General features: G+C 52.6%; 1 protein-coding gene across 6 annotated transcripts in view; it reads right to left on the minus strand.

The window, feature by feature from the left end:
• The window catches only part of DGKZ (diacylglycerol kinase zeta), a 53,532-nt gene that overhangs the window by 15,000 nt on the left and 11,825 nt on the right, over positions 1 to 26,707 (minus strand). For all 6 annotated transcript variants that reach the window (XM_088166907.1, XM_088166909.1, XM_088166905.1 and 3 more), the window contains exons 2-17: positions 9,450 to 9,558; positions 8,648 to 8,743; positions 7,798 to 7,875; positions 7,410 to 7,466; positions 5,258 to 5,326; positions 4,772 to 4,843; positions 4,349 to 4,465; positions 4,185 to 4,256; positions 3,807 to 3,902; positions 3,462 to 3,544; positions 3,208 to 3,268; positions 2,699 to 2,812; positions 2,168 to 2,308; positions 1,639 to 1,717; positions 1,298 to 1,353; positions 197 to 259 (exon numbers count right to left, since the gene is read on the minus strand). In XM_088166907.1, the coding sequence (XP_088023033.1) occupies positions 197 to 259; positions 1,298 to 1,353; positions 1,639 to 1,717; positions 2,168 to 2,308; positions 2,699 to 2,812; positions 3,208 to 3,268; positions 3,462 to 3,544; positions 3,807 to 3,902; positions 4,185 to 4,256; positions 4,349 to 4,465; positions 4,772 to 4,843; positions 5,258 to 5,326; positions 7,410 to 7,466; positions 7,798 to 7,875; positions 8,648 to 8,743; positions 9,450 to 9,558 (1,363 nt within the window). The remainder of the gene's footprint in view (positions 1 to 196; positions 260 to 1,297; positions 1,354 to 1,638; positions 1,718 to 2,167; positions 2,309 to 2,698; positions 2,813 to 3,207; positions 3,269 to 3,461; positions 3,545 to 3,806; positions 3,903 to 4,184; positions 4,257 to 4,348; positions 4,466 to 4,771; positions 4,844 to 5,257; positions 5,327 to 7,409; positions 7,467 to 7,797; positions 7,876 to 8,647; positions 8,744 to 9,449; positions 9,559 to 26,707) is intronic.

Consider the following 26,707-nt stretch of genomic DNA (forward strand, 5'->3'; position numbering starts at 1 on the left):
CTGGTCCATCCTACCCACTTAGAAAGAAATGGCCTCCCTCCTCTTCTCCCTACAGTGAGTGTTGTCCAAGTCAGGGGAAGCTAATATGAGGAACCTATCTGCTCCTCAATCCTCAAATACTCAGTGTGCCATGGGACATTCCCCATGCCTCCACAGCTCACCCCCTCCCTGGACCAGATCACCCCAGCACACTCACAACCAGCCTGACATGCTTCGCCAAGTCTTTGGAGCTCCCGGTGAGGAAGTCGGAGAAGGCCGTCTGCCGAGGTAAGAGACAGAGTTAGTGCCCAGGTGTTCACCAGAATGGGCAGCCAGGAAGCCTGCCACTGACCTGCCACAGACCTCAGCTGCTGAAACCTGCAAACCCCCTTTTTATCCACCAGCAGAAGTCCTCTTCTCCTCCAAAACAACCTGATCCATTCCTCTTGCTATTTTGCCTACCAAAAACCTAGGGGCACCTTCAGTAACATGTTCTAGTATTCTCTTGCCAGCCCAGTCCTGACTTGAGGGAAGAGCTGACAAGATGAGTCTCCTGCACTGAGACTCAAGTCGCTTTTGTCAAGAGACAAATTCAATCTCAAGCTGCAATGAAGTGACACAAAACAGAGCTGAAGTGACCCCATCTAGAGATTCCAGGAGGGACAGCATGGATGCCCTTTGGGTTTAACTGTGCAGACAGGAAAAGCGACACAAACAAGACAGATGTGAGATGGCACAGAGCAGTACTTGGCATTTAGTACTGCTCGAATACCAGTCACCAGACACACGGCTAGAAAGTATATTGAGAATGGGGAGACAGAGGAACAAAGACGATACTGAGATGCAAAGCTCTAGAGGTGAGACACAGGAGGGTGGTGTAATTAGCCAGGAAGCTGTAACTGGTCCAAGGCATAAGAGACCAAAGTAGTGTATAGACTATGGAAAGGCTTCCTTTTCCTCTGCAGGAGGGACAGCCTGCCTTCCCACAGCTCCAGGGAGGTCCTGCCTGGGTGACCACCCCTGAGCTTGAGATCAAGAACAATAGTGGCAGGAGATCAATACAGCAACCGTACTGCAGGCCATGGAGCAAGCTGTACTGCCAGCAGCGCTCACAGTCGAAGGGGAGCTGTGACTCCCAGAGCTGCAGCATTTCTGCAGCAACTCTCCAGCTTCGGGGTGGGGAGATTAGCTTGAGTGCATGTGAAGGTCCATGAAATGAGTGAGTTTAGGGTGCAGACAGGAGGCAGGTCCATGCCTGTGCTGCAGTTGACATTAAGGCTGCTATGAAGGGAGGCTCAGATATCCCACACACACTCACCCCAGCATAGAACATTTTATTCCGAAACCGGCTGTTGAACTTCTCTGGGTTGGCCTCTAGGGAAAGGAGAAAAAAGACCAGGTCACTGGCCTACACATGGAAATATTTCACTTGTCAGTTCTCTGCAGACACAGCTCTCCAGCCAGCCTCAGCCAGGGGTCTGGCCCAGCTTCTTTCCTGTGCAGGCACCCCTCTTCCCCCTCTGCAGCTTGGACTTGCTCCTCATTTTCACCTCCAGCTCTGTCCCTGAAGCAATTCTCTTGTTTATTTTCCTGAGGAACCCACAAACAAGAACAGGTCCATCCCACAGACCCCAACCATGTCCTGCCACTGCCTTGTACCTCGGGATTCATGGAACTCCAGCGTCACCCGTGCATCAAAGCCAAGGCTGAAGTAGTTATTAAAGACATCCAAAGGCAGCTGAAATGGAAAGGAGGAATAAGGATGAAGCTGCCAGCACGTGCTCATGGCAAAGACGAGGTCAGGTTACAGCAGAGCCACTACAGTGCTCATGAGGCTGAGGGGCCCTGCTTGCCTTTTCCCTAGGAAAATACAGAGGTCACCAGCCTGAGATGATGGTCCTGGCTCCTAGGGATAAGGGAAATGGTCCACGGGGACACACTGCTCTCTGAGGTTTCTACAAGCACCTATGTTTCTGTTAAAGAAAACAGTCCCACAGAAGACTGGGCTTATAGCTGTTCCAAGCTGTGGTTAAAAGTCTTTGATAGGCATTTAGTTATGAACTCTACAAACATTCTTGCCATGAGTGCTGTGGCTCAGAGCAACAAATAGAATGGTGGAATTGAAAGAGTGAAAGAGAGAATGCAGACCTCTAGTATAGGGAACAGCCATGGAGAGGAGGTGTCCTACCTTGTCAGCAGCTGCCTCATCCTTTTCCTCAGGGTTTGTGTCAGGGTTTGGCTCCACATGGAGGTTCCAACGATCAAGCTGCACTATGTTCCCATCCTCTACGTGCGATAGGATCTTGGACACAGGCTCATCCGTGTAACCCTGGTGAAGAGAAGGACTTGGTGAGTCTCATACTGCCTCCCACAGAAATACCCCAGATAGAAGGGTTTGGTAAGGCATCTCAGAGTAACAGATGTAGAAGAGATCAACTCTACGAGAATGCACAATGAAGTGGGACTTGAAATTTAAAACAATACATCTTCCTTCTAAAAATATTCCAAAGTTTGAAGAAGCAATTGCTTTTGTATAATCTAATGCAGAACCATTCAAATGACAGAAGAATGGCAATACCCAAATTGAACTTAGTTGTTGTTTGTATTAACAGGAAGTTGAAACACCAGCCCATGCAAATTTCCAAACATATGTCTGAAACAAGGATTGAAGCACTCAGCCCTGTTCTGTCAGCAGTGGGTTCTTGTGCCCATCACTTACCCCACCCCAGTTCAGTGTTCTGGCCAAGTCATTCCCTGTCCCCAAAGGTAGGATGGCCACAGGAGGAGGTGGGTTGATGCGTAACTGGTCCAGAATGGAGAGTATCCAGCCCACCTGCTCAAGCAAGAGAATGCAAAGAAACCATTGGTGATCTCAGGGACCAGCAGGCAGGCAGAGGTGACTCGGAGCACTAGCAATGGCAGAGGGGCAGAGATGGCGTCTCCTTAGCCACAACTGAGGCTATTTACAATCTTTAATGCTCTAATCAGGTGGTGCAGGAGATACCAGTAACACCAGTGAGGACACTGGCCCTCAAAAGGGCTACAGATCCAGACACGTTACAGACTGGCACTCCCTGCAACAGTGCACGAGGGAGCCCACAGTATCTATGCTACCAGCTGTACCATGGACGCAGTGTGCACAGTTTGTCCTGTTGTGGATTACAACAAGGAGGTCTGCTGTCCTCACTGGACAAAGGAGCACCCTGGGATGGAGGGGTGGAGACTCACCGTGCCGTCTCCCCCGCACGCCAGGATCCGGAGGTTGTGGACTTTGCGGTACAGCTCCAGCCTGCAGGGAACAGGGAGGTTGAGGAGGGGAGGGGAGAAGTACCTAAGGTGTTACACAGCAGCTGCCTCACAGAGCCCTTGGCATTCACAAGGCCACATCTATGTCTCCCTCCATGAGCTGGGGGAAGAGCTCTCAGGAGGAATCCTGGGACACAGATGGGGAAGAGAAAGGTGCTGCCTCCATTACTACTCACGCCTCCTTGGGTCCACCCTGGCTGAGGTCGAAAACTTGCCGTGGGTTGAGATACCACATGAAGGATTGGATAATCTTGGCTCCCTATGAGGAGAAGAAAGACTTCAGGCGATACAGAGTTCCCAGTGTACAGCAGAAGGAGGCATCTGGTCCTGCCTGGGAACAGGCTAAGACAACACCATTCTGGAGGGCATAGCCTGGCTGAGGTGGGAACTGCTGGGCAGCAAACTAGCACTGTGGCGTCTTGTGCAGCTGAGGCATCACTAAAACTATGAGGAGAGCTCAGGACTCAAATGGCAATGCCCTCACAGCGATGTCTTCTTAGACATATGAGATAAGGCCATACCTGATTCCCACCGCTCTTGGGGTTCACAAACACCAGCAAGGGCTTCATGAGAGGAGCTGGCATGGGCTTGATGACAAAGGGTTTCCACCTTCCTTCCTGCAAAAGATACCATAGACACTTCAGTAAAGCTAAGGAAATGTAAACTGCCACCTCCAGCTGAGGCCTAACATCATACAGGTCAGAAAGAGAAGGAAGAAAACATCCCAGCCACCCCATAAACCTTGTATCTGGGATATACCCTGCCAGTAGGCACCCTCCCTCCATCTCAATCTCCTTAACCTCAGATCCAGAAAAGCCCACTTTTATTCCCTTGCTCCGCACTGTTCACTCCCTCTGCCCTACCAAGACAAGGTCATTCCCAGTCCCCTCATACCTTACCTCGGCCCCCTTTTTGCTAGATTTCCGCTTGAATGATGTCCTCTTCTTCTTTTTACTAGATTTCAAAGGATTCTAGAGAAAAAAGAAACAAACACTAAAACTCTGTGAGGAGCCACTGGGCAAGTGGGAACTGTGAAGGATCCCCAAGAGCTGAAGGGACTTACCTGGGGCCGCCGGACACGCAGAATCCAGGTGGGAGGAACGACAACAGCAGCGTGAGCCCCCAGTGAGCAGGGCTCCTCAATGTGTTGCAGCATGAAACATGATACTTTGCTGTGATACTGGCCAAGGAGAAGACAGAGAGAAAACTCAGCTGCTCAGTTTGCTGGGCACAGCCACCATCTCTCCTCTCAGGTCCCCCATGCCAACGCAGGGAGTGCTGGATGAAACCATGCAGGAATTTTGTAATGGGAAGGCAATGAAGAGAAATCTTCTCAAAGGAGCTTGCAAATGTCATAGTACAGCCTCTCCCAGCAGGAGGAGCTGTTAGGGCAGGCTGCAGAGCAGCAGCTTGGGGAGTCCCAACAGAAAGCAGAGGTCATTAATGCAGAACCGACTGGTAAGGCATTCAGGGGGGCTTTGCTCACCGCTTGTTTGCACCATGAACAGCTGATGGCTACAATCTCTTTGCTGTGGAAGGCAAACTTCTGCTGAAAACCCTGTGGAAGAAAGGATAAGAGGCTTAGGGAATTCCCTGCAGTTTCCTACCATCCAACAGTAAGAGACATTAACGAGGAGAGCATGCCTGCAGCTGGAGCCCTCCAGATCTTGTCAGAAAGTTCCAACCACCACAATGGCACCAGGGAGGCCACTGTGCTCTGTAAGGGGCGTCCTTATTGCTCAAGGAAAGCATGTCAGAACGACAGCCTCTTTCAGGATTAGTTGGGCCCAGGGGAAGAGCTCTATGTGGGCAGCACTTACATAGCGCTTCACTGAGCAAAGCAGGGCATGTGTCTTAGTTTTGCTGCCAAACAGGAATGTTGGGATGTCCCTGGTTCCCAGCCCTGTGCATATCTCTGGCTTGACCTTAGGTTTCCTTCAGGCTGAGAAAAAAGCCCAAGATGCCCTCTCACCTTGCCACACTGCCGGCATTTCCCTTCCTGCCGCCTCCGGTGCACCCAGTGGTGTCGCACAACAATGGGCTAAATGGAAAAGATAAAAAGAAAATTAAAAAAAAAAAAAAGGGGGGGGGGGAGTGGAGGGCTCAGTGCATGAGGGAACACAGCAACAGGCAGAAGAAATGGACATGGGCCAGCCAACCTCTGCTCTTGCAGCAAAACCACTGCTCATAGGCACCGGCCCCCCACCCTCTGACAGAAGGCAAAGCCAAAGAATCAGGGGGCAAGAGGCCAAATTAAGATGCTCCAAGAGAAGGGAATTAAAACCAGAAGAAATAGGAAGGAGGATAGGGAAACTGAAAACTGAGAATCACACAAAGCAGATCCAATGGAGAGTGGGCACACAGTAGCACATCTCTGTCCCTTAACATCTCTGCCTAGATGTCCCTAGTGTCAGGTGAAAAACGTGCGGGTGGAAGGTGTGAAAATCCCTAGAGAGACACAGTTTGTGCCCACAGCAAGATGGAAGTGCTTGCAGCTAAGCAGTGAACCTCCTCACTCCACATTCCCTTGAGAAGAGTGGCAGCCCCAAAGCTTACACACCCACTTCCCCCTGCTCTTTCCCCAGGCCAATCCTGAGTCTGCTTCAGACTCAGTGTGGGCAGCAAGGCTGCTCGACAGCACCTCTGCTTTGCCTGCAGGCTCATGGTGGGACTACAGAAGTGATTGTGAGGGAGTCAGAAATTTTGTGATGAAGTCCTAAATCCCATCTTACTCTTCCAGTCCTAGATTGGGAACGGCACTGCAGAGAGAGTAGCACAAAGAGAAAGGGAGTGCAAGTTCACAGGCTGGCGTGGCAGAGCCCAATATCCTGCTCCTGACTGCTTTTGGGATCATGATGATGAGAGGCAGAAACTGGAAGGAGGTTCAGGTCAGCTCTAGTGTTGCCTCCTCCAAATGCAGCACATGGAGAGGATGAAGAGTCTTATTGGCTTTAGTGGATATTAATCCAGTAGGAGCAGAAGGAGGACTATGCCTTGAGCTCAGCTCTGGGTCCAAGCAGGCACATCTAGGGAAAGGGCTGACCCTAAAGGGGATCTGTGGCACCACAAAGACCAGAAGAGCACCTGTTTAGGGAAACAGGAGGAAAGACGCCTTGGAGGAACTGAGAAGCATTAAAAAGACAGGATGGAGAAGTAGAATTTGTGAGGGGAAAAAAAAGGCATGAAAAGAGAGGGAGAAAAGATTTTTAGAGGCTAGAGAGAAGAAAAATAGAGACGTAAGATTGAGCAGAGGCAGCAAGCTGTTAGCAGAGCGCAAAGGGTAAGTGAAGCACAAATAAGGGAGCTAGGTTAAGAGTGATACAGGAAGGAGGAAGAGAAAGAAAAAGCAAGAAAGAAAGGTTTAAAGTGATGCTGAAAGCTTCACTTTACGAGGACACACCAGCACTTCAAAGCAGGCAGCCCTGTGTTTGAATATCCTTCCCCAGCTAGGTCTGCTGTGCCAGCACAGCAGTGTGGGGTAAGCTCTGTTACCAAAATGGCCTGAGCCGTTTTGTGACTGTGGGTGACTGAGCCACCCAGTCCAGAGCACTGTACAGGCTCCATGGGCTGGAGGGCGAAGCATGAAGGCTGACACCTGCTTCCACCAGTGCAGGTCAGCACACAGGTTCCAGGCCACTGCTTACGCCCAGTACATTACAACACGGGCTGAAGGGGTCTGATACCACTACTGTGGGCAACTTCCACTGCCACCTGGGGAACCCAGGTCAGGGCTGCATGGTAAAGCCAGAAATGAGCCCATACTGTTTCCTTCCAAATTGCAGGAGACTTGAGGACCTGCTGTTTGCCACAGCCTCATCTATGTGCCACGGGATCCAACACAGATGCAAAGTTTCTCCCAGAAAACACTGTCTGTAGGTTGCCCCCATGCAGATCCAGGAGAACACGCAAACCATCAGATGTTCTGCATTTGCTGCTTGCAAACTCCTCACTCTTCTGTGCTGCTGCCTTGCAAAGAAAGATCCCTTTTATGGCACCACCCCCTTGGAACAGGAAAGAACATGACGCCTCCACTCAGATGGGCAACACGCTGGCAGCATCTGGTGTCTTTATTACCAAACTGAAATGAGAGATGCTGATGTGGGCGTCCAAGGCACATCTCTCACCTCGCGTATGTTCCGAGATCCTGACTCCCTGAAGGAAGGTTTGCAGCGGAAATTTATCTGTAAGTTGAACACATGAGAAGAATCAGTAAAACCACAGTACCTGAAGGAAACCTACTGGGATTTACTGCACTACTGCAATACAGCAAGGCCCAAAACCTCTGCAGTTGTTTGGTACTTGACACAAAACCCTCACATGTCTCGGTTACTGAACAAAATGGGCCTGGAGTCCCAGTCATGTCACCAGATGCTCATTTTGGTACTGTCTCCTCAGAAGATCCCTCTTTGCAATTACACATTGTAGTTCCCCAGTCTTCTTGTGTTTCACTGCCCAAGAAAAGGCTGCTACAGTTTTGCGAGCTGCAGGGAGGGCTTAGCAGGCTCTACTCACTTTCTCCAGCTGTTCGATGCAGGGTGTATGCACTACAATCTTGCAGGCTGCACATTTACGCCTGGAGAGAGGCTTTTGCTGAAGGGAAAGAAAAGGGGAGAAAAACATATATGTGAATGAAAATAGGCAGTGTTCAGAACCCGGCAAGCTCAGCCTCCTATCATACCTCCTTATGTATTGGGATAAGAACAAGCCCTACGTAAAGCCTAAGTAAAGTTAGATATAACCTAGACTTCTTGTCTAGTGAAGGCGTCTAAGCATGTGCCTATAGCAGATGCTCTCAAGCCTGGAACAGAGCAGGGAGGTACTTTCCCTACTGTCCTGTCCTGCAGTCCTTGTCCTCTTCTGACACTGCCTGAGAGCACCATGGAAGCTGGTCTGGGAGGCACCTGCAGGGTGACAGGCACAGGGTGGCATCAGTGCTCTGTGTCCTGCACCACGAGCAGGACTGAGCCTGCAAACTGGGAAGGAGGACTGCAGGGGCAGGAGGCAATAGGCCTGGGTCTCCAGAGCTCAATTCTCTCCTCTTTGAAAGGTCTTGGATTCAGATTATCTTTCCAAAGGTGTGGAATCCCAATACCCTCTCTCTGGAACCCTCCAGGCAAGTGGTTCAGTGCATCAGGTTCCCATTGCAAACTGAGAACCAGCATTGGCAGAAACTGGGGACTTGGCCCTCCGGTAAGCAGAGGGAGGAGGGACACAGTCCCTGCCTCAGCAGCTCCCGAGACGCCTGCATGTCCCCCAATAGCAGCAGCAGCAGCAGTGTGGCCTCTGCAGTCTCCCCATAAGGTGACAGCACAGCCAGGTTTGTGGCCATTGCTGGCAAGGCGGGTGGCCTCAGGTGACTCACCAGAAGCTTTGCCATGCAGTTCTGTTCCCCAACGTAGCAGAAGTCCCCAGAGACATTGGTCTCAAACCAGATGTGCTCCCCATAAACCGCAGCCTCCTGAAACACACAAGACAACACAAGCTCTGAGAGCACCCTCAGAGAGGCTCCTGAGCCCCTAAAATGCTTTGTGCAAGGGATAAGATACTGGACAATGCTGGGGGTGGGAGGTTGGAGCTAGGTGAGGGCCAGGAGACAAGATGCACACAACAGCTAGGGACAACTGGAGAGAGGAAATCTCACAAAGCAGCTGCCATGGCCCACCTGTTGCAAACAAGAGGGCCTCAGGAAACCCACTCCAAGACCTACAAACCACCTGCAGTGTCCTGCACAGGGGAGCTGTTTTCACCACCCCGAGAGGAGGCATCAGGGCAAACTCAGAGTAGGGGACTCTCCTGAACCAGCTTCTGTTCCACAACCTGAAGGTGCAGCTTAAAACCTGTGAGGCTTTGCCTGTGAAGGAGCAGGGGCTTACTCCTGTTGCCTGGCCCCAGCCACCAGATCTTGGCTGTCAGAAGCAGGAAAGCTGGCAGTGGAGTAGTTATGCCATCCCTCCAGGAACCACCTGTGCCTCCACAGCCTCTCTCTTGCAGCATCAAGTAGCGCTGCCAGGAGCACAGATGCTGGCACCAGCTGGTGGCAATGGCAGAGGCCATAAATGTGTCAAAGTCAGTCACCTGGGAAGCCTCAACCCAGGGAAGAGCCTGCTGCTTCTTGGCCAAGAGCCCATTCCGTGCAATGCCCAGCTAAACACAGTACAACTTACGCTCCAATCCACAGTGCTGCGTATCTGCCTCTCTGAGTCGCTCTTCATGGCTAGTGCCGGGTTTGGCTGGGCTACCATGTGCTGGAGACTGGATTTGGCAATAGCTTTCCTGGAAGACACAGGAGGGCTGGCTATTAGATATATATATGCAAAACACAACCTGCTTCTAAGATGCAACGTGAGGCTGGATCCTCTCCTCAGGACCAAGTGGCTGGAAATAAGGTGAATTTCCATCCCAACTGGCTGAGAAGTACCTGCTCCTGTGAGATAGTTCTGTGAGATGAAGAAGTACTGGCCATGTTGCTGACAGCTCAGCTCACCCTGTACCCAACAAAAGTCACAGCCTGGGACTGCTGGGTTAATGCCCTCAGGGATAAGAGTTCCATTGTAAAACACCCTGGGAGTGTCCAGGGAGCTGTGGCAGTGGGACTGCCTTTGCAGGGACAATCTAGAGCCCCTGTCTAACAGTCTCCCAGCATTTCTCCCATACCAAGGCACCTTGGAGCCTGGGCTGTTTCCAGACACCAGTACAACTGGCCAGAATAAAAGCAGCTGTTTGTTTGGGGCTAGTGAGCTTCTCCCAGGTGTGCTAGGGTGGAGGTAACAAGCAGGAAATCCAGCCAGCAGGAGAAACTGTGCATCTTCAGCCAGTAACCAGGCCTACCACGTTCCTCTGGTCCTAGCCTGGCAGGAGAGGACACTCAGAAGCCCCAGGAACTGCACCAAGAGCATCAGTGGCAATGCTAGCCCGAGTGGAAGATGCTCAAGGTACGCCAGCAGCACTGCAAGACACTGGTGGCAGCCAGGGCCAACGGTGCTGAGTCTCTTCCCCCCCTTCCCCACCAAACCTGGGTCTGCAGCCCACCTCTCCCCTCCCCGAGGCATTGCCTGCTTGCACGCTGCCACCATACATACAGCAGCCGGGGGCTCCAGCCGTCCGGGGTGGTGTGGCAGGCGGGCTCCGGTCCCAAGCCCTCGGCGAGGGCGGCAGAGGGGCACCTGGTTCCGGCCACTCCTGCAGAGTGCTGGGCCAGCAGCCGTGGGTGGCCAGAGGGGAGCAGGGCAGGCTGAGGGGCATCGCTGGAGCGGCGGCGCTGGCTGAGGCGGCGGTAGCGGCCTGGCAGGCCGTAGGCAGCCCGGCCGTATGTGACCTCGGTGGGCAGGCGGTGGGAGGAGGAGCGCCGCAGGCAGCGCGGGCCCCGCGACAGCAGCCCTGCCTGGAGCGGCCGCAGCTGGGGCACCATGGCCAGCCACATCTCCTCAGCACAATGCTCGTGCTGGCCCTGCTCAGCTCCTGCTGCTGCACCACCGTCCTCTGGAGACTCAGATCTGGAGCTGTCAGTGCCATGAGCCCTGTCCCGCTCCTCTCCCGCGGGAATGAGGCTGGCCAGGAGCACACTGGGACCCAGCAGCTGGGCATCGAGGGCCTGTGCCTGGCCGCCGCGCTTCTTCTGCACGGCAAACCTGGGGCTGAGGCAGGGCGGCGTGGTGCTGGAGCGGCGGCGGGTGCCGGGACGCCGCACCAGGCCCAGGCAGGAGAGGGATGCTGCTGGGGTGCCTGAGCCACGGCGGCACTGGGCCAGCGAGGTGGAGGGCAGCCCCACCTGGGAGCGACGCCTGACCTTGCCCGTGGGCACAGCCACCACGCTGCTGCGCCGCAGCCCCTTCCGCCCAAAGTGCCGCCTAAAAAAGGTTTCCATTGCATCCGGATGGTGGCTGTTAACACAGAGACCAGGAATTACGTAGGCTCGCCATGAGTACCAGGCCATGCCGTGGCTGTCAGGGCAAGGGGACAGTGGAAAGCAGGGGACAGTGGCCTGAAGCAGAGAGTGGGAGACACGGCAATGCTACCTGAGGCGTGTGGTAGGGTGTTGCTCCCCACAGCTTTACTGCTCCACGAGTCTCGCAGCTCAGCCCAGAGGGCTGCAATGGCAGGGCAGGTGCCACCACCTAGCCAGGACCCTCTGCATTCCCTGCTCTCCACTAAGGACAGCCCCTGAGCGCTCCGAGGTATCAATCAGCCCTGGCAACTCAATTACCCCCGCCACTCTCTTGATGCTGATCCACCTGGTCTCCCCACAGGAACCATTCTGCTAAGCACCCGTTCCACCAAATCTGTAGCAAATTGAAATTAACCCCTTGTGAGTCCTACAGAAGAAAATGAACCAGGCCAGTAAAACCAGGGCAGGAAAATATGGTAGAAGCGGTCTGGGAGAGCTGGAAGCTGGGAGAGGCTGGAGCAGGGCAGAGGAGAGCTAGGAAGATCATCCCACCTGTCCTGAGCAAAACTTCCCTCTCATGGGAGAAAGAGCTTTAAGGAAAGCTCATCCTTTCCCTGCCCAGCTCTCAAAGCTTGACAGGCTGCCTGGATATTGCAGCAGTCTGTTGAAAGCCACAGGTGGAAGGTGCTGCAACATTTTCAGTGGCAGTGGCTCAGCACACAAAGACCTGAGTGGAAGGAGCTGAGTCTGGCTAGCTCCAGTGCTCCCCTCCTCCAGAGACAGGGCTTCATTTCCCACCCTCCAGCTGCCACCTCTCTTCAGCTGCTAGAGGATTTATTCAAGGCCAACTTTAAAAAAACAAAACACCAAAACCCACAGCTAGGTAGAAGCGAACTTCTTCAGTTGCTCCCAAGGCACGGGGATTTGACCATGGCAGCCTGCAAACACACACAAGCCACCACCACCACCACCACCACTCCCAATGATTCCCATGCCGTACAAGACATCTCCTCTACCCACCACAAGGACTTGGGCATGCTGCTCACCATGCAGACTGATATCTGCTCTCCTTCTATCTTCCTCCCTTCCCATGCTCTTTTACATTCTTACAGGTCAGTAATATCAAAGAACCTTCAGGGTATCACTCTGGCCCAAACTTCCAATAACCCAAGGCCCACACATACAGGTGAATTTATCAGAAACTTTTTCCCTTTTTATTTGGGAAATGCATGTAAGATGTGACATAGGTTTTATCTTCTGGACAAACTGGAGTTTTTGATAGTGCTTGTAGCACAAGCAGCCCATTGGGCCGTACCTCATTTTAATAGATGAGTACAAAGGTAAGTTTGCATTTTTGGAAAAGACAAGGCTTGATTTGGTCTCCTCCAGCCTTGCAGACAAGGAAGCCAGCTCTTCAGTTTCTACAGTCTTATCACCATGTCTGTACTCAGTAATGTAGGGGAGGGAGAGAGAGAGGGAGGGAGAAAGGGAGGGAGCGAGTCAGGAAGGAAGGCAGGAAGGAAGGCAGGAAGGCAGGCAGGAAGGCAATGGCCTCCAGAGAGCAGCATCAGGGCAGCTAAAGCCTGGCTGAACTGAAAGCAAAGCCAAAGCATCACGTCCTCAGAAGTATTTCTCAATTCCTAACACTGCAAACAATGCAGGCAGGTACTTGGTCACCAGAAGGTTCAATCCACCAAGGCCCATGCAGTTTTGCAGAGGGCATCAGCATTTTGCTAATGACCCTGCTTCCAGCCTGTTCCCAACACTGCAATGCCCCATTCATGCCCCCTCTCATCATTATCTGCAGGATGATGCACAGTAAACTGCACAAATCCAGAGAATCTAAACTTTCCCTGTACAATTGGAGGTCATTTCCTCTTGTCCTATCACTTGTTAGCTGGGAGAAGAGACTGACCCCACACCTTGCTACAACCTCCTCTCAGGTAGTTGGTAGAGCTCAGTAAGGTCTCCCACAAACCTCCAGCTTCCTCAGCCGTTCCTCCTAAGACTTGTTCTATAGACCCTTCACCAGCTGTACTGTCCTCTGGATGTGCTCCAGCACATGACAGGAGGAGGACCCAAATCTGGACACAGCACTTGAGGTGTGGCCTCACCAGTGCTGAGTACAAGGAAAGTCACTTTCCAGTCCTGTTGGCCACACTATTACTGATAAAGGCCAGAATGCTACTGGCCTTCATGGACATTTGGCACACACTGGATTGTGTTCAGATAGCTGCCAATGAGCATTATCACCAACAAATATTAAAACTATCTGAACAAATAAAACATATTAAAAAACGCAAGTGAGAACACAAGATGTGGCACGCTGCAACAGACCCTTTTTGGCCAGCTTTAGCTTGTGGGGGAGACATACTGACCAAGGGCACCTCAAATGAGCTGAATGGCTGTTCCCTCCTGCCCCAGATATTCCACTAGCAAAAAAGCTGCTGTACCACTTACTGTGTGGCTGCTGTATCACTTACTGTGCTGCTGCTGCTGTGGGCAGGAAGACCTCTTAACACAGCTTCCTTCCTTTTCCTTCACCAGTCTCGTGAGGAAATCTGCTAGAACAACCTTGGTTTGACATTTATGTTTGAGCACTAGCTCACTGCGGACCTTTTTATCTTCAGGGCTGTCTGTAAACGGCATGCGGAACCAAACTCTGACCACCAGTGGTGAAGGTTATTACAAGATTGCCATCTGACAGCCCATGACAGCAGCATGGTGCAGCTCGGATATGCTGGGTGTACATATCCCCACCTCTTGCATCTCACTTCCAACCTGAGCTCCAAGTGGTGTATTGCAGGTGTGAGAGCTGCTGCTGGTGGAGCAGATGGACAAACTGCCAGGGCTACCCATGTTTGATATGCATTAGCAGAGCTGTGTGCAGAGCAGCTGAGGAACCATACACTAGGAAGAGAGGAGCCCAAGAAGAGCTAAGCCCTGGAAGCCCTGAGCCTAACACCAGCACATTACTGGCATCTCCATTGTTTGTCACTGAGAAAAGATGGAGAGCAGCCAGCACCTGTGGCTGCTCTGTAGACCATATTACTCGGCTCAGTTAGGTAAGGAGGCTGGATGGAGGCAGCCTGGCATTTGCAGGGTGCAAAGGAAAGGAAGTACTGCTGCATGTACTGGGATATCAACTCTACTTATGAGCAGATATACACTATCATTTCAATCTCCTTCTGTGAATAAGGAAGGAGAGAGCAGCTCTGGTCTGCTCATGATCTGCAATCAGAGCTCTTGAAAGGTGGGGTGTTTTTTAATACCAGACTTGTCAAAGCATCCTACACACCCTGCCTGGCTGCTGAAGCAGCAACATGTCCGAGCAAGATCTAAACCCTTGGAAAGCACAGCAGGGATGGAAGAGGAAAAACTTGCATCTTGTAACTGCAGTGGACATAGAGCTTGTGAATCAGCTGTTATGGAGACATCTCTCCAGATATCCAGCAGCCATCCCTCATCTGGTGATGGTGGTTCCAAAACCAGACAGGCTGACTCTTAGGGCTAAACATGCAGTGTCCCCCATGACATAATATCTGCCCACATCAGGAAGAGAATCTGGATATTCAGCTCCACTATTCTTGCTTTGCTTCGCTAGCCTTGAGCAAACTCCTATGTACTATACTAAACAGGCTCTCTGTGATAGGCAGAGGGATCTTGTGCCATACACCTTCTTGGCCCTTCCTCCACATTATGATTCCCTTTGTCCCTCCAGCAGCCTGGTCTATTCCTGCGAGTGCCCAGAAGCAAGAGAGATCTCAGGTTACCTTCATATACAGTGACAAATCTGGCACCCCTCTCCTGGCACCAAAGGAGGCAAGAGGACCCTACTGCAGGACGTTGCTGGAACTAAATGTACAAGCCTTGAGCCACAGAGAAGTCTGGACATAAAAACACCATCAGCTCCTCCTGACCTTTCAGCAAATCTCCAATTAGTCGACTGGAAAGCATTTTTTCCAACCACGGGACTACAAGGGAAACAAGTCTGAGAGCTTCACCCTGTTCCATGACGAGCACCTGTCCTGATGGCAGCTGGCTGGATTCCTGCATCCTGGATAGCTGTGGGTGCTGGGGAGCTGCTCTGGCACTAGAGCTGGCAGAGTGTGAGCAGGAGCCCATTTCAGTTTACAAGCTGTCTTCTCCTGGCAAAGACACTTGACTCATACAGATCAGCCACAAAGAAAGTGTGTTATTAATAGCCATTACTGTGTGACAGCAAGCTCTCCTGGGTTTCTGCCTTCCTGCCTCCTCCCTGCCAGGGCACTGGAGGGACTGAGAGACCCAGGAGCCCATCCAGAGAGCTGCTGCTCATTTGCACCCCGCTGGCACACCACTGGTTGCCTTCAGTCTCTGTTTCCATCACAAGCTTGCACACCCCACACCACACTTTCAGTGCTCTGATATTCAATCCTCCCTCGTACACTACTATCCTCACACTGCTCCTGCTGAGATCCTGTCCCCATTCTCCCATCCTGCTTCCCACACATCAACACTGACCTCTCCCCTCCCTGGGGCTCCCCAGCCAGGCTTCTCTGACCTTACAAGAGCAACCTGCACAGATGAGGTCTGCTGAGGAAGGTGTCCCCGTGCCAGATGGGGAAGGGAAAATGCTGGTCAAGATGTGGTGCAGCCCTCAGGCTTTGGTTGCAGTGAGGTGTGCATGATTAGCAAGTTCCCAAACCGTGCACTTTGTTTCTACTCAGAATTTCCATTCCAGCTGTCATCTCTCCTACCATCACACAAATGAAAGAGAGCCAGGAGCTTCCCCTTGCTGGGTCCAGTATGAGCAAGGAGGAGGGGCTCCCCCCAGCACAGAGGCAGGGAGGCTCCACCTAAAACATGAGCCTTTCAAAGCACCATGAGGGATGAGCTATGGGCTATGCTCATCTATTTTAGGATTCATACGTTTGACCTACTGCAACAAGTGTCACCACCTATATAGGCCACTTCCAGGCTTCTGAGCTGCAGGAGCATGGTATTCCCAAGGCAAGGACAAGGACATCCTCAGTTGCACTGTCACCCTGCAGAGAAGGGGATTACTGCTGCAAACCTAAGGCTGCCCCTCCAGGCTGCAAAGCCAGTTTTTGATCCTAGCACTCAGAGGGCAACATATCCCAACTTATCTCTCAGTGAGTTTTGGGCCTGATCAAGATGAATTCAAACCTCTCTGCTAGTGAGGAAGCAAGGCAAGTGCTTAGAAACCAGCTGGTGGTCAGATGCATGCAGCTGCAGAGGACCTCCTCCCAGCCCTGTGGTCCCTGATGTCCCTGCACGTGCGGCATAGAGGTCTCTGTCACGGCTACAGGGCATGGACACGAGAGCAAGACACCCCTGGCAATATCTAAGCACGCTTGCCAACTTGCTCAGAAGACTGTCAGTGTCACTGGGCACTCTGGGTGGCCAACCTAGAGGTCCCAGGACAGCACTGCTTCACAAGGGACAGGCAGCTGTGTCAGTGTACCTATCTTGTACCTGGCTGAGCAAGAGCACAACTCACAGCCAGTCAGGACCTGGGGACACCACAGGGAGGAGATGCTTCCTTTGAATGAGCAACATTCAAAGATGCAGCACCAGGGATCAGCAGCTGCTTTGGGGTGGGATTGTAGCAAGGCAAAGAAATGAAACACAACGGTTTGACAGTTTGTCACGGTAGGCTTCTCCAAGTGACAAAGCCAGGTGGAAGGACACTGCCTGGCCATGCCTCCATCAAAGCAAGACAAAAGCCAGCCCACCTTCATGCCTGGCCCTTCACAAGAAAATGCTCGCATTTGGTTTTCTGGGAAGAACAGGGACTGGGAGCAGAAGAGACTGAGACTTTTTATACAGTTCCTAGCATTTTTCCAACACCTTTCTCATGGCAGCTCCATCTCACCTCAGCCCAAGCTCTGCACGATGCCGTGGTGCCATCTCCTTTTCATCACATTCTCAGGGCAGACGTGAAATCTGTTTTAAGGCACATCTGCCAGAGTAGCTCAGATCCTCCACAGAGGCTTCATAAATTGAAGAGTTTGCCAGCCCTAGCATTCAGAGTAATGTTCCCATTACAACAATGTGATTTCCTTCCCAAAATCCATGGAAGACAGTGTTTTATCTTAATTTAAACCAAAACCATCTCCTTGGAGCCTCCGGGACTGACTCTGGGCATTTATATCCCTTGATAACTTTCCACCATCATAATGTTATGAAGTTTATATGCCACTACAGTAAATAATCTGCCTCCTGGCAATCAAGAAACCTGACAGCACTGATGTAAACAATCTGTTGCTGCATTTGGCTGAGGAGCCGAACAGCAAGACTGACAGCCTTGAGCCATGAATTAACCAGGGCTGAAACGCAGAGGCTGAGCCACCACCGTCAGTCATGGTGCTGGGGCCGAGGCAGAGCAGGGGTCGGGGGAGAGGCTGGCCACACAGTTTCTATTTTGGTCCCACCAGCAGGACCAGCGATGCAGGCTGGGAAGGACTTGGAGAGTTTATTTCTCTCTCTCTCTCTCTCTGAGCTTCCTTTTCAGAGTGAAGCCGAGTAGCAGGGGCCTCAGCAGGGTATCCTGGTGGTTTAGGTACCCAGACCATGGTTTCTTTTGCAGATTCCCGTTATCATACCCAGTGATGGTCCTCTCCTTCAGTACACGCAGCTCTGTTCCTCACAAGGAGGGACACACTATTTAAAGGGTGGCCAGTCCCACAGCCCAGCTGTTTGATCCAAACTCCCAAAGCAGCCCCAGAGTTTTTCCCCAGCACACAAGGACAAAATCCTGGCACAGAAATTACTACTGGCTGCAGTGCTGCCCCAGGCAGGGCAATACACAGTGTCTGCCCAGGGCAGTAGCCCCAGGGAGGAGGCGATGAACTCTGTGTAACAACCAAGCTGCACTGTGGCAGATACAGAAAACAGGCAGTGGTTCCCAGGGCTAGTAAGATTCTGCACTTCCCAAAGCAAAGTCAAGAAAATCTCAGGCACTCCACAAAAGGCACTGATCACTGATCAGAAAGATGGGACTCACACACCTCCCTCCAGCCCACAGCAAGGATTAGGAAGAGCATCCCAGTGCTCCTGGCATAAGCAGGGAATCATAGTGCCACCAGCACCAGAGGATATGCCAGGAGTCGACAAATCTCTCCTACTTTCCTAAACTGTCCCAAAGCAAAGTGACTGAGGGTCCTGGCAAGGCAGAGGCTGGCTCCCTGTCCTCTGCTACCTGCAGATTTTCTGCTGCCACCCTCATGCCACATGGACTGGCAGGATGAAAGCAGCAGAATGGGTGGCTGGAAATACACCACTGGCAGGGAAATCCCATAGAAACAACAGCCAGGCACCACTGAGTGCCACGGCGGCTGTGTTTCACAGACCCCTCGCCTGAGCCCTGGGGACTGCTGTGAATCGTCTTGCTCCAGGCTCTGGCAGCAAACAGTGCTCGACAGAAGCAAATTTGAGAGTCTTGGGGGTGACCCTGGTGTCCGCTCCCTCTGCCCTTGACAGTGGTCTGGAACCAAATGCCATACCTACGAACTAAGGGCTGTCTCTCCTCCCCAGGGCCCCTCCCATCCCCCACCCAGCACAAACAAAAGCAGGCAACGTGAGGGAGAAGGACGAGCAGGATAAAGAAAGGAGAGATAGCGGGAAAAAGCCCCCGTGACCTGATCCGGAGCGGCGCGGGGGTCCTGCAGGTGCCGAGCGGGTGGCAGTGGCCGCGCCGCAGCAGCGGGGCAGCCCTCCCCTACCAAGTCCTAGTTTGGAGAGAGTGCTTGGCTTCTCCCTCCGCTCCTCCCCACGCTGCAAACCCTGACAGCGCTGGTTAAAATAACCAACTGCACTTCCTCTCCGAGCGGCCCCGCGGCCGGCTCGCCCCCAGCCGCAGGCGCATTCACCGCAGCGGGTCCGGAAAGAGGGGGGTCCCCACGGTGCCAGCTGCTCTCCCAACACTCAGCATGGCACAGCTTCCCTGGCAGCGGCAGCAGGAGGACACGGGGAGGAACGCGCCTAAGTGGCGATTCTCTCCTGCCACCTTGGAACCTGGATAAAGAGGTTTGAGTGGCTGATGAGAGTCAAGCTGCCGGCCACAGAGAACCTGTCTTCTCGCACGGGAGGTAACTTGCTTCTGAGGTAGTCTTTGGTCCAGACAGACCCCGCAGATGTCTCAGGAGTTTTTTGTCTTCCCTCATCATGAAAACTCTCCATGAGACCTCTCATAGCCAGGCTGGGGACTTCCCCGTTATGCTTCACCACTAGCCGGGTTCCCCAGCTGCCTCTAGGGATCTGCTCCCAGCCAAACGCAACCCATCTCCCTTTGGGGGCCACAAAACCTATCTCCTCTTTGGTCTTTGCAGAGACAGACAGGAGGGAAGGTCACGCCAAAGGCCAGCTCACTCCTCGATGCGTCACCAGCTATTGTTATTTTGGTCATTTACCCTGGCGATGAGAGCCGATAGCCACACGCAGGCCGCAGTGAGTCAGTGCAGCTGAGACCTCGTCCTTCCACACCCTGCCCCCTCCTGCCTGCCCCTTGCCTACATGTCACGGCTAAAATTAGACAGCTCTTCTCCTCTGTGTGTAGGAATGTGTGTGTGTTTGGACTGTGCCCAGCGCTCCTTGGGGCCTGGAGCAGCACTACAGTAACACAATCATAACAAAATGTCACAGAGGCTGCAGCCAGTGTGGCAGAGGCGGCCAGCTGCCTTCCCCGATGGGTGTCTCGAAAACAGTTCACAGGAAACCATTCCGCAGAGGGTAGCCAGGCCCAAAGGCTGAGCTACCACCATTGCTGTCATCTCCATCATGGCAGAAAGAGCAAGTGGTCTTTGTGAATCAGTGGGGGAGAAGGGTGGGGAGGACACATGAGCAAACCCATCCATTGTCAAAGCTGCTGAGGATTGCATTCAGCCCTTTTCTTACAACACCAGAGGGGAAAGGGAGCTGGAGATACCCAGGGCAGGCAGGAGGTGTTTGCCCTGGTCAATTCTCTCCCTCCTCAAAACTGGCAGCTGATGAAGGATGGAAGGTTCTGCCTCCTTCCCTACACAGGGTATCTACACATCCTTTGGAATTCCCTTCCCACTGCCAGGAAAGAGACAGCTGCTACGAGCAGTCAGGCAGGTCCCAGCATTGTCACAGCCCCAGGGCAGCTACACTGCCAGTTGTAGAAGGGCCTTTAGGAACAGGCCCCAGTCCATCATTGTTAAGACTCACTCACTGGGACTGGCAGGATGTTTTATCAAAGAGAAAATTTAAAATGTGCTGCAATTCGTCAGTCATTCAGAGCAAAGAAGCCTGATAAGAGATGTATGTGGTTCCTCACCAGCTCCACTTCCAGCCAAGGAAGCTTAGCATACAATCACAGAATGATTTGGATTGGAAGAGACTTTAAAGGGCATCTTGTTTCAACCCCACCACCATAGTCAGGAGCACCTTCCACTAGACCAGGTTGCTCAGAATCCCATCCAACCTGGCCTTGAATATTTCCAGGGAGGGTTCAAGTTTCCATCTTGTCTCCAACTGCCCCACGCCCACCCTGCTCTTTCCTATCCCCTGTGGTCTATGCAAAGCAGAGATTCCTGCTGATACCACTTGCTGCTCCTCACAAGTCACCACAATCCTATCTCCCTCCTGGGCTGGCAGGACCTGGACTTATAAACGGAAACAGCCTGGAGGGGTGACCATGGTGGATTCCAGGTGTCCCCAAAATCCCTTCCAAGTCAATCTGACCACCAAGAGACCAGGCCACTAATTCCCCAAGTCCCTGGAGGCAGCAGGAGCAGGAATCCTAAAGACCCTCTCCTTAAGTTCCATCATGCAAACCTTGCTGCCATTCTCCTCTTAACCCCATGACTTAAGTAAGCCCTTAGCCTGTTAACATGCAGACAGGTGAATAAATTGTGATGGAGACCAGTGGCTCCCAGGGCTGCTGTCACAGGTTTCAGTCTGCTGTGTTCAAGCAGAAACCACTGCTCCAGGCCAAGAGGCTCCCCAGGCCCACGCAGCCCTGAGCAAGACTTTCCATGTGAGGAGATCCTGGTCCCACGCACCTGAAACCACACCACAAGTGGCAGCCCCTGCAGGTGTCTGCAGGGGGAACCGCTCAGCATCCCTGAGAAGCCCAGTCCCCAGTGATCTCTCGACACCACAAAGCCTGAGACAGGAAAGATACCTCCCAAGCCTTCATCATGACCCTGTGACTAAGCAAAGCACATGCTGACTTGCCACACAAGTGGCATTTGTTGGTTTAACTGTGACCCTGTTACTGATATCACGTCTAACCTTTGGTTTCACTTTTTCACCTCATGGCAGCAAGTGACTAAGTCTTCTTCTCCCACATCTCACATCAAAATTCAAGTAACTCCTTTTCACAGTGTTAAATCTATTATTTGTTGGCTTTGCTGAATGCCAGCTTGTCCCACTGCAACAAGTGGGAGGATAGGAGGAAAAGCTGGGGTTTTTTCTCCTCCACCCTTTTTGTTCTAAATGCCCTCAGCATATCTGATCTTACATAATTCCTTTTCTTCTTTCATCTTAACATCCCCACGTTTGCCAGAATCACTGATGGGCAAAAATCAGTGCTTTTTTTCTCTCATCATCCTTCAGAGAGGGGAAGAAGCAATGCCCATGCAGACAGCAGACCACTCTCCTCCTCTCTGGAATGGACTAAGCACTTTAGCACAGACCAGGAACACAGGGCTGCCTTGCTCTGCTTCCCTCCCATGCCCACGGAGACACTGGGTGCTCCAGAGACTTGCGTTGTGGGAGGAGTGACCCAGGCTCCAGGTGCAGAAATTGGGTGGGTGCCACCGTGAGGCTCTGAGTGGTACCAGGACACACAAGCCTGTGCACTGGGGAGCTGGCTGACAGCTGCCTTGGCTAGTGGCTTGCCTCTGAGCATCAGCCAGCCCATGGCTGCAGATGGCCAGTTTAAGCCATGAAGCTCACCAGCCACTTCAGCCACAGCAGCATAAAAAAAGCTCTATGCAGATGCTTTGCCAAACCCTTTCTTGCAGAAGGGAGGAAAGCAAAACCAGGAGCGATGAGTCAAGGGCAGCAACCCTGCAGAAGGGACATGTCACAACATCCAGCTGAAGTCCGCTGCAGAGAAAGGGCTGGAGTTGCACAGCAGAGCACCAGAGCTCCGAAGAGCGACCGTGCCCTCTGGTGTTCAACCCACGCCTCTTTGGACCTTTCCAAAACCCATCTGCCTCCCCTCTGCAGAGCACTAACTGGCCACACTGCCTCTTGCTCCCAACCACAGGACTCCCAAGCAGCCCTGGGACAAGATTTTTGTGTCTACAACATCAGGCAAAGGAGAGAACTGAGTGGCAAACTCAGAAAGGCCCAGGATGCCATGAAGAGAAACTGTGTAGCAGAAGCCAAGAAGAGCAGTAAGGGTCTTCTACTGCAGCACCTACACATGTGCAACCAAATCCTGATCAGGCTGATGTGCTGCTCTACAAAGACCAAGGCATAGGGAGCCTAGGAATGGAACCTGGGACTTGTCCCTACCTTCACATCTCCTCAGGAGCACTTGTGAGTGAGGTATTGATTAGCCCCAACACCATGGCAAGCCTAGGAATTGGCTCACACACAGCAACTACGTCCCAGAAATGGTCATTGTCTCCCAGGCCTTGTTTTTCCACCATTTCTGGCACTCATAGTTTTACTGAATTTCAGACTGCTTCAGCTAAGTTTTATTATTTATTATTATTTAATTTAGTCATTTAGCTAAACCACCCTCAGTGCTGTCACCTTGGATCTTCCAAGCACTCAGCATGCACTGGGTCTAGATGCTCATGCCCATACTGGCTAGGACATAGAGGAGGAAGAGCTCAACTGACCTTCAATCCAAACTCCAGCAAAACAGAAGCTGACATGTTAGTGAATCAAAGTCCAGCAGCAAGCTGCCCTCTAGAACAAAGTTAGTGACACAGGCATGAGGCAAGCAGCTCGGCTTTTGGTGGCCTTGGTTAGAACCGACATAAGAGGGTGAAGTGGGGTGAGACGTGGGTGGGAGGGAGGAGAGCTCTTGAAAAAGAAACATTGCAGCAGCTGCTGGGACTGCACAGCCTGTGCAAGCCAGTAAAAATACGACATACTTATACACCGCTGGTCGGTGCTTTATCCTCCTGGATCCCCATCGGCTGGGCTGGCTGCCCTGGAGACAAGGGAAGACACCTTTGTGGGGCAGGTGGAGTCTAGGGACACAAAGAGAGTGGTCAGCAAGCCATGAACATGCCTGGCTGCTCAGCACACAGCACTATCCTCCCCCACCCCAGTTTTGCTGCCCCAGTGCCATCTCTCCACCACACATGCTCTCCCCTTGCTTTGGTACTGGCAGATCCCAGATGCTCAAATGGCACTCATGCCACCACCCATGCTGTTAGCCATGGAGGTCAATGCAGGCAACATGCCCATGAAGCTGGAGTCAGCAGCACCGTTTTTCCCTAAAGAGCCAGTCAGCAAACACGAAGCGCCACACTCCTGTGTCTGTGACACTAACCCAGCCCAACCCAGCCAGCTGTAAGAGGGCACACAATTCAGAGACCAGTGCCAGGCTGGCACAGAAAGAGAGCCCTGCTTCCCTTACTCCTTCCCTGTGCTGCTCTGGTTCCTGGCTGCCTTTTTTCACATTGACTGCAGGGTCCACGCATAGATTTGAATTTTAAATAAATCATGAAGGCACTTTCCAACCCTGCACAGAGGATCATTGTTTGGGCAGGGCAGAGCAATTCACCTGTTCCCAACCCTCTGGTCCCTCTGTTTGGGCACCAACTCTTAGGAGCTCTGACTACCACCAGCCAGGTGGCAAAGCTCTTGGTGACCCAGTGCAGATGGGAAGTGCCATGATTGGGACCTCTCTGACACTCATCCCCACCCCATCTGCTTCCTCACTCATTCAAACAATAAAACTTGTGGGCGGATAATGTTGTTTGAACCCAGGTGGGGGATCCTCAGCAGTAGCCTCTGCTGGAACATCTCCTGGTCCCATGCCAACCTGCAACCCTGCCAGGAGCTGTACTGGGGAGCAGGTTACCTCCTTCCATGCATCCCAGCAGCTCTCACAAGACAGGAGCCCTGTAGTTTCATAGCCTTGCCATCTTCCAGCTTCACATGGGTGCAAAATTTCACACAGAATGCAGAAAACACCCACCTCATCTCTGCCACACTTCAGCAGTGCCCCACACCATGTCCTCACGTGGTGACCTCCAGCTTGGGCAGTAAGAGGCTTAGCCCTGGATCTGAGAGGCTCCTGGCCAGAGCCAGGGTGGCAAGGCAAGACGATGTACAGATAATTGGACCAAGTGGGAACTTTCACACATAGGGGATGGCACGTGGCCACCTGCATGGCCCCTGCTCCATCTCTTGGACGGCTACAGGCCACAGCCAGAGGTGGGGAGCACAGGAGGAGGCTCCAAGCCACCTTGGGTACTTCTACCCCGTGATTCTCTATCCTTATCCCGTTGGGGAGTCCTGCCCTAGAGTGGAGGTGAGGCCCTCTACAGCCAGTGGGGAGAAGGCAGCAAGGAGTCCCCCTGCTCTCTGGCTCTGGATCCACACCTGGGCTGACAATAGCAAGCAATGGTACACACGTTTCCTGTGGAAGCCAAGCTGCACCAAAACAAGAGGAAAACCCTCTGCAAGAAGGCTCTATGTTAGTTGCCCTGACTTCCGGGGCCAGCTAGCTGGGACACTTGACTTTCTTCAAAGCCATAGCATTTGCTGGAGCCAGGGCTGCTCCAGCCCTGCAAAGAGATGAGATGCCACTGGGAAGCAGGGAAAGGGAGACAGGGTGAGTGGAGCCGGGAAAAGGGCAAACACTAGGCTCTTGCCTGTTGGTGCTGGGTGGGATTTTCACATTTTCACACGTGGCTGGGTTCCCCCACATGGGGCTGGGACTGGAGCCTGCCACAAGCTGGCATCCTGCAATAATGTCAGGGAGCCAGCAACAGCCCATGAGATGCACCAAAGGAATCTCCCACCAACACGGGGCACGTGGAGGACAGGGCAGCAGCCAAAGAGTGGGACTACCTCCAGCCAGACCTCTGCCTGCTCCCAGAGTAAGGCTTTCCCACCAGTGCCATGTACCTGCCACCCTGCATCCACAGCTTGGGCAGCATCCTGCAGTCTCGCCAGAGACAGGTCTCCAATTCTCACAGCTGGGCAGCTTCTCTGAGATGGGGCAAGCTTAGCTCATTTCTCCAGGCCCTGAACCACTGGGAAGGGCTGACAGCTGTCAGTTGGGCATAGCTCAGCCAGTCTACTTCCAGGCACGGGAGCAATGGTCCCAGGTAGAAACTGGAATTAAAAGCCTAACCCAGACAGCACAACCTGCCTGGCAGCCAGGGCTGAGACAGGAGGCCCATTAACTCCTACTGTCTGGGACAGCATGGAATGGGAAGAGATCCTCTCAGCTCCTCATCTTGGCACAATGACGGAGAGCTTCCCTTCAGGGCAGAGTTCACAGTTAAGTACAAAATTAGCACCCTGAGGCATCAAGCCCTAAACTGCAGGCAGGAGGAGAACAGCACTGGGTCTAACACTTATGTCTGCTGTGGACAGGACTGCATCCCGGCTGGGCACCGGCCTGGCCAGCACAGCCTCTCTGCTTGCTTTGGCAGAGCTTCACCCTCCACCTGGCATCCTGATGGGGAGAAGAATAAAGCCTTCCAGCTCCCAAACACAGACTGCAGCTGCTGCTGGATCTGCAAGTTGCAACAGAAATACAGAGTATACTTTTGTATTACTGGAGAGCTGGCCTAGGGAAAGCTCAGGAGTGCAAAGACAGAGCAGAGCCACTTATTATCCCAGAGCCTGGTGCCACTTCAAGAACCAGCAGGACAGGTTTCCCTTATTTCCACATCTAACCCATGCTGCCAAGCCAGATCTACACCAGAGTCCCTACCTCCAAAAGTCTACAGCAGAAGCCATCCATCTCCTGCCAGTACCCTATCTCTTCCAAAGATTGTTTGTGGGCCCAAGGGTCAAGGAGTCTTAGCTTGCAGCCCTTGCTCTACTCAGCATCTCAAAGTCAGCATTGATTTAAAAGTACCAGCAAACAAGTGAATGCATGGCTGAGAGATAACTCTGTGAGCTGAAGCTCCTGAGTTACCTGGGAAAAAGAAAAACGAGCTCCACTAAGAGCAGAGCTGCAAGTTAAATTTAGAAGCTTTGCTGAGTCTCTGGGGAGACTATCTGCTCCCCAGGCACTGCACGATGATGAGCGAAGGAAATCCTACACTGTGTCTCCCACCACCTGCCAGAGCTCAGGTTGCCTTTCATGAGAGCATCGCCCCCACTGCAGAGGGCTGGCCTCCCCTTACCAGCATCTCCTTGGTCCCCAAGAGGTCTCACACAATCAAACAGCTCACAAACTCTCCCTGCTTGCACCACCCACAGCTCTGCCTCTCCCATTTCCATGCTGTATCCTTTCAAAGACCTGTGTCCACTCCCAGTGCCTGACTCCCTTCCTATTGTTTTTGTTCATAGGAGGAAAACAGTCCATCATCCGCCCTCCTTTCAGCCCCTTGAGCAGATTACAGGGTTTCCTGG

This window comes from Sturnus vulgaris, chromosome 6, assembly GCF_052056855.1.
Source record: "Sturnus vulgaris isolate bStuVul1 chromosome 6, bStuVul1.hap1, whole genome shotgun sequence".
NCBI lineage: Eukaryota > Metazoa > Chordata > Aves > Passeriformes > Sturnidae > Sturnus > Sturnus vulgaris.